The sequence below is a fragment of the Calliphora vicina genome, chromosome 4 (genome assembly GCF_958450345.1).
Source record: "Calliphora vicina chromosome 4, idCalVici1.1, whole genome shotgun sequence".
Taxonomy (NCBI): domain Eukaryota; kingdom Metazoa; phylum Arthropoda; class Insecta; order Diptera; family Calliphoridae; genus Calliphora; species Calliphora vicina.
In genome coordinates, this window is record NC_088783.1 from 116,576,626 (window position 1) to 116,597,643 (window position 21,018).

General features: G+C 29.9%; 1 protein-coding gene across 5 annotated transcripts in view; it reads left to right on the forward strand.

Moving 5' to 3' along the window:
• Sec16 (Secretory 16) overlaps positions 1-21,018 on the forward strand; it is a 38,663-nt gene that overhangs the window by 214 nt on the left and 17,431 nt on the right. For 2 of the 5 annotated variants that reach the window (XM_065507953.1, XM_065507958.1), the window contains exons 1-4: positions 774-1,265; positions 3,208-5,065; positions 6,829-8,341; positions 16,727-17,059. In XM_065507953.1, the coding sequence (XP_065364025.1) occupies positions 774-1,265; positions 3,208-5,065; positions 6,829-8,341; positions 16,727-17,059 (4,196 nt within the window). Of the gene's footprint in view, positions 1-773; positions 1,266-3,207; positions 5,066-6,828; positions 8,342-16,726; positions 17,060-21,018 lie in introns of those variants that run through there. The other 3 variants (XM_065507954.1, XM_065507959.1, XM_065507955.1) reach the window with 3 other exon arrangements.

Below are 21,018 nucleotides of genomic sequence, written 5' to 3' on the forward strand. Positions count from 1 at the left end.
AAAAAATTTTCACACTTGCACTTGTAATAAGGTGCCAACGTATACAAGTATGTGTGTGTGTGTATAAGTGTAGTGTATTTGAAAGAAGAAAAAAAAAACAGTCCACGTAAACTTTATGGACATTCTCACTTTTTATTTTATATTAAAATATAATTTGCCTAAGAGTTTTTGTGTATTTAAAAGCTTAACAACAATCTATAGAGTGTTTTTATTTTGATAGTTTTACAACAAAAACAAGAAAATTATTAAAAAAGAAAAAGAAAATACTTGTATGTTGGTACATATGTATGTACGTCAATTGTGGGTATAAATTGTTGTTGTAGTTTTTGTAATTATTTCTGTTTGTGCGTTTGTGTATTAAATATATATATTTTTTTTGCATTATCATGTCTTGTTTTGTTTCTTATTATGTTGCTTATTATTATCTGGCCAGTTGTTGGGTTTTTTTGTTTTTGTTGTCATTGCTGCTGCTGTCAACAATATGTTGTTTGTGTGTTCCTGTGTGTTAAATTACACAGGGGTGCATTCAACTTTTCTTAGCAATTGGGACAAATATGTTTTTTTTTGTGTAAATAATCCGGTTTAATTTTTTGCTTTAGTTGTAGCAAAAAAAATCAATAATTTTTAGTATTAAATGGTAATTTAAACTAGTTTTGTTTTGTACATATGCATAAAATGATATAATTATAATTTTTAACTATTAACTAGATATTGGCCATACATACATAACGAGTGTTTAGCCTAAGAAAAAACTTTTTGTTTTAACTAAAAACATGTCTTGGGTTCATCATAAAAAACCACCCATCATAACATCACCACCATCATCAAATGTAACTTCATCATCATCATCTTCATTATTATTAAATGCTTCATACACTACATCTCCTAATTATAATAATACCTTGTACAATACAACAAATCGTAATGCCACTTCCTTACGGCAGGCTTTACAACCGAATACTAACGCCGCTCAACAAGCTCCCTCACCAAACTCCCTGCTGATGACGTCACAATATTCTAATAAAATAAATACAGCAGCATTGAAACCCTCAGCATCGACCACAGCAATGCGTATAAATCCTACATCAACCTATCAACAGCTGCATCAACAACAGCCACCAACAGCACCGCAACGTCATCATCCACAACAGCAACTTCATAATGCTTTACAATCGCCTACAACAGCAGCACCACTGCAAACGGCCCCTGTTGTAAACTCTGCAGCCTCTCATTTGCAGGGTGTTTTTAACAATGGCAATCAACAGGTAAAGTGTTTGTTTATACTAGGCCTTCTCCCTATCAAACACTCACTCACCCTACCCCCAGTGCCCGCTCCACACTCGTGTTTTTAAAAAGCTGTGGGGAAAAACATTGAAATTGATTTGTTTGTTTGTATTTTATATGGTTTTCAAAATTTCATCTTTCTTTCATTTTGGTTTCTTTCTTATCTTATGGAATGTTTATAATTGTTATTATTATTTTTTATTGGCAGAGTACTATTTTTTTATTATGTTTGGTTTATTTGTTAAATAAACTTTTTATTTGGCTTTGCATTTTGATTTATTAAGTTTTGTTATATACAAAAACTTGGGGTTTTTTTTATTAAAAACTATTTTTTATTTTATATAACATATTTTTATACTGGGAACTTTTAAAATATTTTCCAAATTATTAACTTTATATTTACTTTTAATTATAATTGGGTTTTATTTAAAATTTTTATGAAATAATTGAAATTTTCTTTTAGAAAATTATTAAAAATAGAAAACTAAACTGAAATAAACTCACCTTAAGGGAAAAATCCCAATATTCTTCCGAACAGGGATGGAAAATTTAGATTTTGAATAGCAACACAATAAAGGATTTTTTTTCACGCTTATTTGGACATTTTTAGAACTTAACGAAACTTTATTTCTTAAACCAAAAGCATTTTGTACAAAATTTTGATAAATCTGTATGGTATTAATAAGCTTTTATTCAAATATAGGAAAGATTCTCATTTTGGATTATTTTTAAAACTTAACGAAACTTTATTTTTAAAACCGTTTAACCAAAAAGAGTTTTCTTTTCACATTTACATTACACAAATGCGGGTCTTTTCAATTGCAAAGAAATTTTGTATTTTTGGACATTTAAAAAACTTAACGAAACTTTATTTCTTAAACCAAAAGCATTTTGTACAAAATTTTGCTAAATCTATTTAGTATTAATAAGCCATTTTTCAAATCTAGAAAAAGTTTCTCATTTTGGATTATTTTTAAAACTTAACGAAACATTTTTTTTAAATCTGTTTAACCAAAAAGAGTTTTCTTTTCACATTTACATTACACAAATGCGGTTCTTTTCAATTGTAAAGAAATTTTGTATTTTTGGACATTTAAAAAACTTAACGAAACTTTATTTCTTAAAACAAAGGCATTTTGTAAAAGCTTTTGATAAATTTATTTAGCGTTATTCAGCTATTATTAAAATCTAGAAAAAGTTTCTCTTTTTGGATTATTTTTAAAACTTAACGAAACTTTATTTTTAAAACCGTTTAACCAACAAGAGTTTTCTTTTCACATTTGCATTACACAAATGCGGTTCTTTTCAATTGTAAAGAAATTTTGTATTTTTGGACATTTAAAAAACTTAACGAAACTTTATTTCTTAAACTAAAAGCATTTTGTAAAAACTTTTGATAAATTTATTTACCATTAATCAACTATTTTTAAAATCTTTTAGAAGTTTCTTAATTTGGATTATTTTTAAAACTTAACGAAACTTTATTTTTAAAACTGTTTAACCAAAAAGATTTTTCTTTTCACATTTACATTACACAAATGCTGTTATTTTCAATTGTAAAAAAATTGTATATTTTTGGATATTTAAAAAACTTAACGAAACTTTATTTCTTAAACTAAAAGCATTTTGTACAAACTTTTGATAAATTTATTTAGCATTAATCAGCTATTACTAAAATCTTTTAGAAGTTTCTTAATTTGGATTATTTTTAAAACTTAACGAAATTTTATTTCTTAAACCATAAGCATTTTACACACGATTTTGCTAAATTCTTTAAACCAAATTTCAATTATAATAAATTTTCCATCTCTGTTTCATAATATTCTTTACAGATACTTATTGGGCAATAAATATCCATCTCTTTCACAAAAAATTTTAGAAACCTAACTTTACTAACAGCTGTTATGTTTTTACCCCATTTAGCAAAATTCTTGGCCAACACAGCAACCTGGTTACTTGCCATCAACAAAAATGATGCAGCCAACGCCACCACCCCCAACAGTACCAGCTGTTGCAGCACAACAAACCGCAGCAGCAACAAACAGCTGGCCCCAGCAGCAACAACAGCAGCCGCCACAAGCACAGCAAAATTATCAAAATGTCAACATGTATCAGCAGAATACGGCCACACCACAGCAACAACAATGGCCACAGAATCCCCAACAAATAGCGGCCACAGCAACATATGATAATTACTATCAACAACAACCGCCACTACCACCACCACAAGCTAATAACAATATGTTTCAGCAACAACAGCCAATAGCGGCTGCGCCACAAAATCCGGCAACATTTTTCCAACAACAGCCCCCAGCAACACAAAATCAAGCAAATCCTGTAAATTTCTTTGATAATACCAACAACAACAACCAACCAACGGGCACAGTTGATGGTTGGGGTGATTGGGATTGGAATGATAACTCTAATACATCTGCGGGAGCACCTCCAGCACCAGTTGTAGAATCAACTCAAATTAAAGCTGATTTACAGCCACCTGTTAATCAGCCCCAGGCTAATTATAATACATCTATAATAGCCGATAGTTTTAGTAGTCAAAACAACAATAATGACTCTTGGAATTGGGAAGCTAAAGAAAATGAGCAACACGTCAACAACAATATGCAGAAGGAACCACCAAAATTAGATAATGTTACTCAACCACAAAACGATAATTGGAGTTGGAATGCAAATGCTAATGACAGTGAAAAACTGCAACAGCAAGTTCCCGCACCCGGGCCAACTGCAAATGAGCAACATAATGATAACTGGAATTGGCAGTCGACCAATGAAAATCAACAACATGTTGCTAATGCTGCTAAACCTGCTCCTCCGCCACCCACGGAATTTGCTTCTTCCAACACTGCGGAAAATCATAATTACAATACGAATGCGGCAGCCAATAACATTCCAAATACAGTTTTTGTTACTCAGGCAAAACCTGTTACACTACCACCACGACAATATGCTTCTCCGCCTGGAGGCAATACCCCGGTTTCGGAAAATCCCCCCGAAACTGCTTTAATGCCACCACAAGGATTTCAAAATATAGAAGAAGTAGTTGCAAGCAGGCCTGCAGCTGTAGTATCACCACCTTTACCTCCACCTAATGTGGCTACACCACCCCTGACTAATGTAGCACCACCAGCTGGTATGCCTCCAGCTGCTAGCTCAGCTGGCAATCCTTTTAAGCGTTCTGGTGTGGCTCAACATCATCGTGCCACTGGTTTACTGGCCACTGCTACTCCCCCTGCCGTTATGCAGCAGCAGGCCACATTCGTAGCTCCAGCTGTTTTCAATATGCCCCCACCACCCCCAGCAGATTTTGCTAATCCTGGCTCGGTAACTCTCCTGGAACCAGATAATAATGAGCTTCCCTCTCAAGAGAATCAAGAAGTTCTAACTCCCAACCTAACATTGCCAAATGCTGCAACACTTCCTACGGCCCCCATAACATTACCCAATACCCCGGCATCACAATCTGTGCCCCCACCTAACGATGAACGCAATCAATATTTGCAAACCAGTCATTTGTCGGAGAATGCCGAGGAACAACAACCCGAAGCTGATGGTTTATTGCCACCTCCTGGTCTGTCGCGTTTAGTTTTGGGTGAACCTGAGCTAGAAGCCTCACAACAACGTATGGTTATGGGTACAGAATCCAATAATACAGATAATGCTGTTACCCAGGCGGCTGCCATGCATTTGGAGGAACGTCATGCTGATGGTGAAGATACAGCCTCGGAGAATGCGATGCCGGTTATAAGTTCGGCAGGACAAGGAGGTGAGTTTTAATTTTGTTCTCTGAATGATTTTAATATAAGTTATCTTTTCTATAGATACTTTTCTATAGAAAAGTTATCGATAACTTTACTTTTCTATAGAAAAGTTATCGATAACTTTACTTTTCTATAGAAAAGTTATCGATAACTTTACTTTTCTTTAGAAAAGTTATCGATAACTTTACTTTTCTATAGAAAAGTTATCGATAACTTTACTTTTCTATAGAAAAGTTATCGATAACTTTACTTTTCTATAGAAAAGTTATCGATAACATTACTTTTCTATAGAAAAGTTATCGATAACTTTACTTTTCTATAGAAAAGTTATCGATAACATTACTTTTCTATAGAAAAGTTATCGATAACTTTACTTTTCTATAGAAAAGTTATCGATAACTTTACTTTTCTATAGAAAAGTTATCGATAACTTTACTTTTCTATAGAAAAGTTATCGATAACTTTACTTTTCTATAGAAAAGTTATCGATAACTTTACTTTTCTATAGAAAAGTTATCGATAACTTTACTTTTCTATAGAAAAGTTATCGATAACTTTACTTTTCTATAGAAAAGTTATCGATAACTTTACTTTTCTATAGAAAAGTTATCGATAACTTTACTTTTCTATAGAAAAGTTATCGATAACTTTACTTTTCTATAGAAAAGTTATCGATAACTTTACTTTTCTATAGAAAAGTTATCGATAACTTTACTTTTCTATAGAAAAGTTATCGATAACTTTACTTTTCTATAGAAAAGTTATCGATAACATTACTTTTCTATAGAAAAGTTATCGATAACTTTACTTTTCTATAGAAAAGTTATCGATAACTTTACTTTTCTATAGAAAAGTTATCGATAACTTTACTTTTCTATAGAAAAGTTATCGATAACTTTACTTTTCTATAGAAAAGTTATCGATAACTTTACTTTTCTATAGAAAAGTTATCGATAACTTTACTTTTCTATAGAAAAGTTATCGATAACTTTACTTTTCTATAGAAAAGTTATCGATAACTTTACTTTTCTATAGAAAAGTTATCGATAACTTTACTTTTCTATAGAAAAGTTATCGATAACTTTACTTTTCTATAGAAAAGTTATCGATAACTTTACTTTTCTATAGAAAAGTTATCGATAACTTTACTTTTCTATAGAAAAGTTATCGATAACTTTACTTTTCTATAGAAAAGTTATCGATAACTTTTATTTTCTATAGAAAAGTTATCGATAACTTTTATTTTCTATAGAAAAGTTATCGATAACTTTTATTTTCTATAGAAAAGTTATCGATAACTTTTATTTTCTATAGAAAAGTTATCGATAACTTTTATTTTCTATAGAAAAGTTATCGATAACTTTTATTTTCTATAGAAAAGTTATCGATAACTTTTATTTTCTATAGAAAAGTTATCGATAACTTTTATTTTCTATAGAAAAGTTATCGATAACTTTTATTTTCTATAGAAAAGTTATCGATAACTTTTATTTTCTATAGAAAAGTTATCGATAACTTTTATTTTCTATAGAAAAGTTATCGATAACTTTTATTTTCTATAGAAAAGTTATCGATAACTTTTATTTTCTATAGAAAAGTTATCGATAACTTTTATTTTCTATAGAAAAGTTATCGATAACTTTTATTTTCTATAGAAAAGTTATCGATTATTTAACATTTTTTAAAGATTCGATAACTTGTTTGTTATTTAAAGAAAAAATTTCGATTACTTTTTAATTTAGAACTTTACATTTTAATTCACTTCCAGCTGCACCCACTGCCTCCACACTCTCGTCTGATCGCAATTTGTATTTGGTGCCCGGCGAAAGTAACCATGAAACCAACAATCAACCCCAAAGGGTTGTAACCGGTGTAGAATTGGCAGAACAGCGTGAAATTGAAATGGACGGTGAAAATCTAGAAGATGAGCAAATACAGCAGCAACAACAGCAACAGCAGCAACATCATCAGCTTCAACAACATCACCACCATCAACAAAATCAACACCAGGTTTTATCTCCCGAGGCTCGCAATGAACCTCCTGTAGAGGGTGCCGATGATAATGTAGCTGCTGCTCCTACCATAAACGTAACTAACACATCACATCCAGCCGCCGATCATCAGCTAGATCACCAACATCCTCATCATCATGCAACCAATCAATTGCCCAAAATTAAAGACCCCAATCCCATCTCATCACCCAACGATGATGATGACAGTGATGAACGTTTATTAAACGATCGTGGCATGAATCCAAGTACCGCGGGTTCCTCTAAGTCACGTGCAAAATATGAAAACGAACGTTTGGCAGCGGCATCACGTCGTCGCGATAAACGTTCTTCTACGGAACGTTATGAGAGTGATGAATATTTAAATTCCGAAGGTGAGTATTCAAGTGAACGCGAGGAGAGAGAACGTAGAGAACGCGATCGTCGACGCAATTACCGTGAGGGTAGTGTACGCAGTGAACGTGGTGTTAATGATGAAGATGAAAAACGCTCTAGACGTCAGCGTGCTACTAATAAGCGTGATAAATACTATTATGAGGGTGAGGAACGTAGCAGAGGAGGAGGAGGTCGTGAGGAACGTGAACGTGAAAGAGTCGCAGAACGTTCGAAAGCCGAAAGACGTTCTATACGTCAACGTGGCTATGAAGCAGACTCACGCTATGAAACTGAGGAATCCACACGTTTCGATAGTCGCAAAGATCCCAACAGACGTAGCCTGAGACGTGGTGATCGCAGTGATCAGGGTGCTGACTATGATGACTACAATCGTAGAGCCGCTTATCGTTCTTCCAAAAGACCCCCTGACAATTATGAATCCGATAGAAGAGATCGCAGACGTAGCGATAAACATCGTGAGCCACGTTATCGCGAAGATCCTCGTTATGATCCTCGTGAATATGAAGACTATCGTAAGCATAGTTCACGCAATGCTAGAGAAAGTGATATGGAAAAAGAGGGTGCCGCTGCATCACGTTCCGGCCGCATGCATCATGATCCTAGACATGCTGCCATGTACGGTTATCCTTCGGGGGGTTACTATGATCCCTATACTGCCTATTATTATCAACAAATGGCTAGAACCAATCCTCAGGCTTATGCTGAATGGTATAAAAAATATTATGGCCAAGCAGCTGCTGGTGGGGCACCAGGTGTTAGTTTACCGGGAGCTAACTCGGCTGGTCATGCGGATAACTCTTTGCCGGCCACTGGCAATGATGGTCGTGAATCAGTTCACTCGGGCCGCAGTTCGGCTCATAATGATGTTAAAGATCGGTAAGTTTTAAAAGTTTGGTTTTTTTTTTTATTTGTTTTATATGATTTTTTTTCAATTATTATTTTTTTTTTGTTTAGTTTGTTTAATTTTGAGTTTTTGTTTACTTGTTATTAAATTCCTTTTAACCTTTTTCTTAAAACCTGTTTTAAATAGCATTTTGTTTAAAAAATGATATTGTTTTAATATTAATTTAAGTTGCCACAACCTGAATTTTTGCTAAAACTCTTTAACATTTCCTCTAATCCATTTTTTTAATAATTAGTGTTGTTTTGTTTTTGCTAATTAGAATTGGAAACATTTGTTTAAAGTAGTTGTTGTAAATAGAATAACCATTTGGTTTTAGCATCACTATTAAAGTAACGGTTGTTTCAGTGTAATGTAGTAGCAAGTAAGATGAGAGAATAAATAAGATTTTTCAGTTCTTTTGTAACACTCAACATAGACACACGCGTTTTACTCTAACAACAGGTTATGGGCCTTTGTACACAGTGAAAGTAAAGAAGAAAAGGAATTTTTTTATAGAACATTTAAATAAATGAACAATTGAAATATTTTTAATAAAAAGTGTGAAACGATTAAAAAATGGCAACGAGTTTATCATTTCCATTTGAGAAATTGCGTGGTCGCGAAAATTTTGATATTTGGAAGCGTCATGCTAAATCGTACTTAGTATTGAAAAATTGTTGGAAAATTGTTGAAGCGGGTTTAAATGAAGGTTCCAGTGTGGTTGACGTTGATATGAATGAACGTGCATTCGCAGAATTAACGTTGATGATAGAGCCGAATAATTTTGCACATATAGCAAATTCAACAACGGCAAAGGAAGCTTGGCAAGCTTTGATGTGTGCATTTGAGGATACTGGTCTGTCTAGAAAGGTTGAACTATTGAAGCAGTTGGTACAACTTAAATTGGCTGATTTTGACTCAATGGAAGAGTACGTCAACATAATGGTTATGACTTCCTTAAAGGTTAAAAATACCGGACTGAATATTGATGATGAGCTAGTTGCATCCTTGATGTTGGCAGGTCTGCCGGAGGATTTCCGTTCACTTGTTTTGGCTGTTGAGAATTCTAAAACGAAATTAACTGTGGACATGGTGAAGAATTTGCTTTTACAAGATGCAAAATTCGATAACCCTATAAAAAGGGAGGAGAATGCATTAGTTTCATATAAGAAATATCAAAAGCCAAAAAAGTTCAAGTGTCATGGTTGTAAAAGGGAAGGTCACTTTATAAAAAATTGTCCAAACGTTCAAAATGCAAACTCAAATAGTAACGGATCAAAGCAGCAGAAAAAAAAGTCGAGCGAGAGAATTCTGTTAGCGTCACTGTTTACGTCAAGTGACGTCGACGCAGATGAATGGTACATCGATTCAGGCGCAACAACACATATGTCGAGAACAAAGACAATACTTGACAACGAGAGAGCATCTCATGGTAAAGAAGTAATTGTGGCTAACAACAACAAACTGTCGGTTGAATGTGTTGGTGATGCAAGCGTATTTTTGTCTACTGATGGAGGGGAAATAAGAACCGTTATAAAAGACGTTGAGTATGTTCCGCAGCTTTGTGCAAATTTGTTGTCAGTCAGGCAATTAACAGCAAACGGAAAACGAGTAATTTTTGAGCAGAATCATTGTGAAATTTTCGATGGTGACAATGTACTCATGGCAACAGCAAGTTTGTGTAACAACTTGTACAAATTAAATTGCGTTTCCCAGGAAAAAACACAGCAAGCTTTAATCGTTAAAAATGATGCTCAGCTATGGCATCGTCGTTTTGGTCATATTTGCGATGAAATTCTGAGGAAGATAAAAAATGATCATGAATTTAATTTTCAAACGAATTTAGATCAGTGTGAAGTTTGTATTCTAGGCAAACAAGTGAGAAATTCATTTAAGGAAGATGGTCATCGTGCAAAGGAGGTTTTGGAAATTGTACATTCAGATGTAATGGGACCATTTAAAACCAAATCGTTTTCTGGTGCACGATTTATTGTGATATTTGTGGACGATTACTCTCGTAAAGTGTTTTTATCGCCGATAAAAAGAAAATCTGAAGTTTTCGATGAATTTAAGAAATTTAAAACTATGGCTGAAAACCAGTGCTCAAATAAAATTAAAATTTTTCGATCAGACAATGGCACTGAGTATATAAACAACTCATTCCAGAAGTTATTTAATGATTGCGGGATTATTCATCAAAAGACGGCACCATATACCCCAGAACAGAATGGCGTTTCAGAACGCCTTAACCGTACTATCATCGACCGAGTTAGATGTATGTTAATAGATTCCGGTCTTGACGTGAAATTTTGGGCTGAAGCATCTGTGACTGCAGCATATTTGTTGAATAGAATACCATGCAGAAAACACTCAGTTTGTCCAGAGGAGCTATGGTCTGGTAGGAAGCCAAGCCTTAACCATATTCGTGTTTTTGGATGCAAGGCATTTGTACATACTCCTAAGGTGAAGCGTTCCAAATTAGAGCCGAAGTCCATACCATGTATTTTCGTTGGTTATGGTATGGAGGCCAAGGCATACAGATTGTACGATCCAGCTACGGGAAAGATAATGGTCAGCCGTGATGTTGTTTTCATGGAAGATCAGGTATGTAGTAATGATGTAGACTTTACTAATAATGTTCCGAATCTTGTAGTCGAAAGCGTAAAGGATAATGCCAATTCAGCGGAGGAATTGATTGTTGAATTGCCATCCAGTAACGTAAATGAATTGTCATCCAGTATTGAGAATGAATTGCCGACTGAGATCAAAGATGTTCAAGCTGTTGATGAGATGGGCAATGTATCAACTGACAGTCTTAAAGTGGAATATGATGTTAACTCGGAAGATAGCCTAAATTTTGAGGATGCGATTGAAGAGCATTGTGTTGAGAACCTGTCTTCCGAAAATATTAGAGTCCGCCGCTCTGAACGAATAGCAGCAAAATCTGGTGAAGAATACAATTTTTGTGCAACTAGTTTTGTGTCAGGTGATCCTGTTACAGTCGAAGAAGCCTTGAAATCTAAAGAAGCTAAACAGTGGCGTGCAGCAATGGATGATGAAATGAATTCACTAGCCTTAAATAAGACGTGGACATTAGCTAATCCTTCTTCTGAAAGGAGGCCAATAAAATGCAAGTGGATATTCAAGACAAAGTATGATGCCAGTGGTAACAAAATCCGTCATAAAGCGAGACTTGTTGTACAAGGCTGTAGTCAACAAAAGGGCATTGATTATTATGAGACTTTTGCTCCAGTAGTTCGCTATTCATCAATAAGATTTCTAATTGCATTGTCTGTTAAATTTGGTTTACACGTCCATCAACTTGACGCAGTAACTGCATTTCTGAATGGGGATCTTGATCAGGATATTTGTATGGAACAACCTGATGGTTACAAGGATGGAAGTAACCGTGTTTGTCATTTGAAGAAGGCCCTATATGGATTGAAACAATCCAGCCGTGTTTGGAACACAACTCTAAATAGTATACTACTTGAATTTGGCCTAAAAAGAAGCGAAACCGATCAGTGTGTATACTTCAATACTGATAATGATAATATTTTATATGTGGCCATTTATGTGGATGACGTGTTAGTATTTTCCAACAATATCAACATGACGAACAAACTTAAGGATAAGCTGTCCAAACATTTTCGGATGAAAGATTTAGGAGAAGCTTCTTCAGTCCTGGGAATGAGAATTACGAAGTCCGGTGGTACGATGAAAATAGATCAATCCAAATATATTGAAGACGTGTTAAGAAGATTTTCAATGTATGACTGTAATCCAGTATGTTCACCAGTGGATGTAAACCAAAAGCTGTCTCTTGAAATGTGTCCGAAATCTGAGAAGGAGAAAGAGGAAATGAGAAATGTTCCTTATATGGAAGCTGTTGGTTGCTTACTATACGCAGCTCAAAATACAAGACCAGATATTTGCTATATCGTGAACATGCTCAGTCGTTTTAACAACAATCCAGGGAGGGCACATTGGTCGGCAGTAAAGCGTGTAATGAGGTACCTAAAGGGCACCATTGATAAAGGCCTAATCTACAACAACAAATCCGAAGGACTTACTGGTTACTGTGATGCCGATTGGGCTGGAAGCATTGATGATAGACGCTCTACTACTGGTTATATCTTCACTATGCATGGCGCAGCAGTATCCTGGGGTTCTAAAAGACAACGTACGGTGGCACTCTCTTCAACTGAGGCTGAGTTTATGGCGATAGTATCAGCGATTCAAGAATGTATATGGCTTCGACGACTTGAACGGGATTTAGTTAAAAATCCTTCAGAATCAATGAATTTATATAGTGACAACAAAAGTGCTATTCAAATTGCACAGAACAACTCATATTCATCAAGAACAAAGCATGTTGACATCCGAATAAAGTTTATACGCGAGAAGTTGGACAATGGAGAAGTCAGACTCGATTATTTGGATACTAGGAGAATGCTAGCTGACATCTTTACAAAAGGCGTTCCAGCTGATGTATATGGAAATTTTACAATCCAATTTGGACTTATATAATAATTTTTATTTTATGTTTTTGCAACTTTTATGTATAATTTTGATTGATTTCTATATTTTTGAATTGATTTATTTTAATATTGGTTAAGTGGAATGTTTATTCAGGAAGGGTGTTGTAAATAGAATAACCATTTGGTTTTAGCATCACTATTAAAGTAACGGTTGTTTCAGTGTAATGTAGTAGCAAGTAAGATGAGAGAATAAATAAGATTTTTCAGTTCTTTTGTAACACTCAACATAGACACACGCGTTTTACTCTAACAACAGTAGTAAAAGTAGTTGAATGAAAGTTGCTATTAAAAAGTAGATTGTTTGGTAATGTTTTGATATATTAGCTTTTTTAGGTAAAGTTTCTACAATAAAATAGATTTGCTGGATTTTTTAAAGGCAGTTTGTTCAGTTAAATATTTGTTATGCATTTTTTTGGTCGAATTTAAGAAATTTCCCTTTTATAAACCAATTAGGGGAATTTTTTTTAGGACAATTTTTAAAAATGGTTTATACTTTTTATGCAGCATTCCCTTTGAACTTAATTTTGAATCCAAATTAAAAAATGTTAAACGTCAAAATTTCCCTTTTATAAAAAATCCTTTTAGGGAAATTTTAGTTACTACCAGTTTTTTTAAGTTTTTAAACGGTCAAAATTTTTAAAATTTCTGTTTTATTAAAAATTTCCCTTCAAGGGAAATGTTTTGTAAGTCCAATTTTTTAATATTTTTTAGGCTTTTTAGTCTACATTTAAACTTCTAGTTATAAATTTGGAAAAATTTGCAAAATTTCCCTTTTATAAAAAAATTTCCCTTTAAGGGAAATTTTTGTTAAGACAAAATTTTACAAATTTTTATGCTTTTTAATCATTATTTCGTGTCTTAATTATAAATTTAGAACAATTTTCCCAATTTCCTTTTTTATAAAAAATTTCCCTAAAGGGAAATTTTGGTTAACACTAAATTTTATAAATTTATATACTTTTTATACATCATTTCGTGCCTTAATTACAAATTTAGAAAAATTTTCAAAATTTCCCTTTTATAAAAAAATTTCCCTTAAGGGAATTTTTTGTTTAAGTGCGATTTTTAAGAAATTTTTTATATTTTTTTTTGTTTTTACTTGTCTTAATTACAAATTTAAAAAAATTTGCAAAATTTCCCTTTTATAAAAAATTTCCTTTAAAGGGAAATTTTATTTAATTGAGATTTTAAAGATTTTTTTTAAGTTTTTAAACGGCATTTCGTGACTTAATTTAAAAATATTTAAAATTTTCAAAATTTCCGTTTTATTAAAAATTTCCCTTCAAGGGAAATTTTTTGTAAGTCCAATTTTTTAATATTTTTTAGACTTTTTAGTCTACATTTCAACTTCTAGTTATAAATTTGGAAAAATTTGCAAAATTTCCCTTTTAAAAAAAAATTTCCCTTTAAGGGAAATTTTTGTTAAGACAAAATTTTACAAATTTTTATGCTTTTTAATCATAATTTCGTGTCTTAATTACAAATTTGGAAAAATTTTGCCAATTTCCCTTTTTATAAAAAATTTCCCTAAAGGGAAATTTTGGTTAAAACAAAATTTTATAAATTTATATAATTTTTATACATCATTTCGTGCCTTAATTACAAATTTGGAAAAATTTGAAAAATTTCCCTTTTAAAAAAAAATTTCCCTTTAAGGGAAATTTTTGTTAACACGAAATTTTATAAATTTATATACTTTTTATACATCATTTCGTGCCTTAATAACAAATTTAGAAAAATTTTCAAAATTTCCCTTTTATAAAAAAATTTCCCTTAAGGGAATTTTTGGTTTAAGTGCGATTTTTAAGAAATTTTTTAGTTTTTACTTGTCTTAAAAATTTCCCTTCAAGGGAAATTTTATTTAAGTCCAATTTTTTAATATTTTAGACTTTTTAGTCTACATTTCAACTTCTAGTTATAAATTTGGAAAAATTTGCAAAATTTCCCTTCAAGGGAAATTTTTGTTAAGACAAAATTTTACAAATTGTTATGCTTTTTAATCATTATTTTGTGTCTTAATTACAAATTTGGAAAAATTTCCCTTTTATAAAAAAATTTCCCTTTAAGGGAAATTTTGGTTAACACGAAATTTTATAAATTTATATACTTTTTATACATCATTTCGTGCCTTAATTACAAATTTAAAAAAATTTTCAAAATTTCCCTTTTATAAAAAAATTTCCCTTAAGGGAATTTTTTGTTTAAGTGCGATTTTTAAGAAATTTTTTATTATTTTAGTTTTTACTTGTCTTAATTACAAATTTAGAAAAATTTGCAAAATTTCCCTTTTATAAAAAAATTTTCCTTTAAGGGAAATTTTGGTTAACACGAAATTTTATAAATTTATATACTTTTTATACATCATTTCGTGCCTTAATTACAAATTTAGAAAAATTTTCGAAATTTCCCTTTTATAAAAAAATTTCCCTTAAGGGAATTTTTTATTTATTTTTTGTTTTTACTTGTTTTAATTACAAATTAAAAAAAATTTGCAAAATTTCCCTTTTATAAAAAAATTTCCTTTAAAGGGAAATTTTATTTAATTGAGATTTTTAAGAAATTTTTTATTTATTTTTTGTTTTTACTTGTCTTAATTACAAATTTAGAAAAATTTTCAAAATTTCCCTTTTATAAAAAAATTTCCCTTAAGGGAATTTTTTGTTTAAGTGCGATTTTTAAGAAATTTTTTATTTTTTTTTTGTTTTTACTTGTCTTAATTACAAATTTTGAAAAATTTTAAAAATTTCCCTTTTATAAAAAAATTTCCCTTAAAGGGAAATTTTATTTAAGTGAGATTTTCAAGATTTTTTTTAATATTTTTTTATTGTTACTAAATCTTATGGCAAATTTTCTACAATTTAAAAATTTCCTTAAGTTATAAAAAAATTTCCCTTAAGGGAAATTTATATATTTTTACTGTAGGGCGAGTGTTTTAGTTAAATTGTATTTTTCTCTTGAATTTGTAAGTTTTCCTTTAAGGGAAATATTATTTCAAAGCTGGAGACATATTCTAGCATTCGTTTTCGAGCAAATACTTATTCGAAAGTAAGAGTTTTTCTTATTGTTGGGAAATTTCGATATGAAATTTTATTGTAGATTTAAAGAAGGTTAATATTGGATATTTAATTAGTTGTATTTGTTAAAAAATATTCATTCTTATTGTGGTTGACGTTTTTGAAAAATGCTTGTACTAGATTAAAGAAACAGCTTGCATGTTAACTTTAATCTAGTAAGAAACTGTGGACGCTGCTTGTAGTTTTTGGAAATATTAACAGTGTTTTGTCTTTAATGTTTAGTATTTGTTATCCCAAGTCCTTAATTTTCAGTTATTCAATTTAAAATTGAAAGTTTATTTAGTTTGTTTTGTTTGATTTTTTGGTAGAACTTTGAAAATTTCTTGCAAAGTTTTTTTGATATTTGTTTGTTTAATTTCGTTTGGTTAAATTTTTACATGCTTTATTTATTGCTACTACTGTTTTATTAAGTTTCCAATTTGTTTTATTATAACATTGCTGTTAATATCTACCATAACATGCTAATAATACCCTATAACAAATTTACAAAACCATACCATCAACATTCTTCCTTCCTTATTAAACATATTGTACTTAATTCCAAACACCAGAGTCTTAAACAAAAATCCTGTGTCTCTAACTTTACAAAACAAAAAAAAAACTCCACAAATATTGAAAAACTAAAAAACACAAGTTTAACTTTAAGCAGTAGTGACTAAACAACTATTTATAATTTAACAACAGAAATTGTATTTGAATGACATAAAAATCATTTTTCTCTTACACTGTTTTGTACACATTTCCCTTCATATATTATAATTAGGTATACACATGCCTACATAACACAAGCCAATGATTATCATCGTCATTATCAACATCAACAACAACAGCAACAGCATCTTCATCAGCAACATCTCCATCAACATCAACAACAACAGCAACAACAAATGGCCTTCAATCAAAGTTTAAATTCGACCATGTTGGATGATGATCCTTTGACTCATAATACTAGTTTATATAGTGGCTTGGGTGTTGGCCTCTCATCGGCCCGTTCAAATTCCAATCTTTCTCAAATCCATGGCGGTTATTATATGCCTGCAACGGCCTCTACAGCAGCTGGTGTTTATTATGCACGTTCTGATTATGCGGAATCAAGGTGCTTGAAAAACCATAAATTTTGTTTCTTCAGCCATTTTGTTTATATAAGTTGATAACTTCTAAATGTATATTTGATATTTAATTTACTTAATGATTGATTAATAATGATTTGGTACTAGTGCTAGCACAAAATTAGTTATCAAAATGGTTGGTTGTCCGTCCATTGTATTTATACTTTTTTATCTTTACGGCTTTACAAAACGGTATGTCTTAAGTCTATATATAAAAGTATCTTAAAGAATTTTTTCTGTGCCTGTCTGTTTGTTTAAATTTTTTAATGTTTTAGAAGTGTTTTTTTTAAAAGAAATTCATTCTTAAGGTTGTTTTGCCAAGTTTCTTTTCATTTAGAGGTTTTTGTCCATGAACAAATTATAAATACCAAAACTTTTTTCCTTAATTAATTTGTTATTTAAGGCTTGTCTCTTTGTTTGAGGAAAGTTTTCCCTTGACCTGCCTTAAATTTAAATTAAATTATGGAAAAAGTTTTAGTTATCTTTTTTAAAATGCGTGTATATTTGTATTATCTCTCTCTCTCTCTTCTTTAACTCTTAACTCTCTACATGCATGACCTTTTTCTTTGGTAATATATTTAAGAAAATATTGTTTTGTTATAAATATTTCTAGAATCTAAATAGTTCTTAAGGAAACTACATGTTAAGGAAACTCCTTAAGGAAAACTTGTATTACTTATATTTTCTAATCAAAGTTTTCGTCCAGATTGTCTGTTAAAAAAACCTTTTCATTTTCTTGTATTGTATACTTTAAAATTTAATGAGGTCTTTGGAAGATTTTTTATAAATTTTTTTTTTTTAAATTTGAAAAAATTTATTTTGAAAAAGTACAATATAAATTTAATGGCCATTGTTAACTCTGACCTTTTCCCAACTTTTTGGCAACATTTGGATTTCGAGCCAAAGGAACTGCTCATATTTTGAGGACAAAAACGAATCAAACCAATATCGGAAAGCGCAACCCAGAGAGAATATTCTGCATAGTAGTCGAACGGTTCACGGTCTGAATTATAAAGCGCGTGATTTTTATAATTCTTCCATTTTATGTTAATTTCAGTATGTTCGAAAAATTCGAACATGATTTATAAATAAATTTTTTTGATAGATCGCGATATTCCAAATAATTCGAAAGTTCGAAAACATTCGAACATTGCTTTGATGTTATTTATTTAAAATTTAATTATTTTAAAGTTCGAAAATATTCGAACATTCAAAAATTTAAATATTTTAAAGTTCGAAAATATTCGAACATGATTTCAAAGTGAAATTTTTGTGATTTGCCTAAAATAATAATTTTTAAAGCAAAATTTCAAAGTTCGAAAAATTCGAACATAATTTCGAAATAAAAATTTTCGAATAAAAGCAGAATTTTAAAGTTTCGAAAAATTCGAACATTCGAACAGCACTTATTAAGGCAAAACAACATAATTTAAAAGTGAAATTTTTGTGATTTGCCTAAAATAATAATAATATTTAAAGCAAAATTTCAAAGTTCGAAAAATTCGAACATAATTTCGAAACATTTTTTTTTTTTCGATTTTAAGGTAATTTATGCTAAATTGTAATTTTAAACTACAAAATTTTGAAGTTCGAAAAAATTAAAAATTTTATTGTTCGAAAAATTCGAACATAATTTCGAAATATTTTTTTTTTCCATTTTATGGTAATTTAAGCTAAATTGTTGTATTAAACTGCATAATATTGAAGTTCGAAAAATTCGAAAGTGAAAATTTTGTGATTAGACTAAAATAACAATTTTTAAAGCAAAATTTTAAAGTCCGAAAAATTCGAACATATTTTCGAAATAAAAATTTTCGAATAAAATTTTTTTAATTACAATTTTGTGAAAATTTATGTAAAATTATCATTTTTAAAAGCAGAATTTTAAAATAATAATTTTTAAAGCAAAATTTCAAAGTTCGAAAAATTCGAACATAATTTCGAAACATTTTTCTTCGATTTTAAGGTAATTTATGCTAAATTGTAATTTTAAACTACAAAATTTTGAAGTTCGAAAAAATTAAAAATTTTATTGTTCGAAAAATTCGAACATAATTTCGAAATATTTTTTTTTTCGCTTTTATGGTAATTTAATCTAAATTGTTGTATTAAACTGCATAATATTGATGTTCGAAAAAGTTCGAACAGTGGTCTGCACTTATATAGACTTATTTATTATTACTGAGTTTCAAAAAAAATTCGAACATAATTTCGAAATAATTTTTTTTCACTTTTCGTAATATTTTGTATAATTGAAGCTAAAATACTAATTTTATAATTAAATTTTTGAATTGAAAGTTATTTAAGCTTAAATATTACATATTTTTAACAAAAATTTCAAATTTCGAAATAAAATTTTTCGAATAAAAATTTTTTAATTACAATTTTGTGAAAATTTATGCTAAATTATCATTTTTAAAAGCAGAATTTTGAAGTTTCGAAAAATTCGAACATTAAACAGCACTTATTTAGGAAAGACAGCATAATTTCAAAGTGAAATTTTGTGATTTGCCTAAAATAACAATTTTTAAAGCCAAATTTTAATTTTCGAAAAATTCGAACATAATTTCGAAATATTTCTTTTCGATTTTAAGGTAATTTAAGCTAAATTGTAGTTTTAAATGGCATAATGTTGAAGTTCGAAAAAGTTCGAACGTGTTCTGTACTTATATAGACTTATTTATTATTTCTGAGTTTCAAAAAAAATTCGAACATAATTTCGAAATATTTTTTTTTTACTTTTCGTAAATTCAAACATTGTACTGCACTTATATTATATAGACTTATTATATCTGAGTTTCAAAAAAATTCGAACATAATTTCGAAATATTTTTTTTTCACTTTTCGTAATATTTTGAATAATTCAAGCTAAAATATTAATTTTGTAATTAAATTTTTGAATTGCAAGTTATTTAAGCTAAGATATTACATGTTTTTAACAAAAATTTCAAATTTCGAAAAATTCCATCATAATTTCGAAATATAAATGTTCGAATACAATTTTTTAAATTACAATTTTGTGCAAATTTATGCTAAATTATCATTTTTAAAAGCAGAATTTTAAAGTTTCGAAAAATTCGAACATTGTACAGCACTTAATTAGGCAAAACAACATAATTTAAAAGTGAAATTTTTGTGATTTGCCTAAAATAATAATTTTTAAAGCAAAATTTCAAAGTTCGAAAAATTCGAACATAATTTCGAAACATTTTTTTTTTCGATTTTAAGGTAATTTATGCTAAATTGTAATTTTAAACTACAAAATTTTGAAGTTCGAAAAAATTTAAAAATTTTATTCGAAAAATTCGAACATAATTTCGAAATTTTTTTTTTTTTTGATTTTAAGGTAATTTATGCTAAATTGTTATTTTAAACGGCATAATGTTGATGTTCGATAAAATTCAAACATTTTACTGCACTTATAAAGACTTATTTATTATTTCTGAGTTTCAAAAAAATTCGAACATAATTTCGAAATATTTTTTTTTCACTTTTCGTAATATTTTGAATAATTCAAGCTAAAATATTAATTTTGTAATTACATTTTTGAATTGCAAGTTATTTAAGCTAAGATATTACATGTTTTTAACAAAAATTTAAAATTTCGAAAAATTCGATCATAATTTCCAAATATAAATGTTCGAATACAATTTTTTTAATTACAATTTTGTGAAAATTTATGCTAAATTATCATTTTTAAAAGCAGAATTTTAAAGTTTCGAAAAATTCGAACATTCGAACAGCACTTATTTAGGCAAAACAACATAATTTAAAAGGGACATTTTTGTGATTTTCTTAAATAACAATTTTTAAAGCAAAATTTCAGAGTTCGAAAAATTCGAACATAATTTCGAAACATTTTTTTTTTCGATTTTAAGTTAATTTATGCTAAATTGTAGTTTTAAACTGCACAATTTTGAAGTTCGAAACAATTCAAACAGTGAAC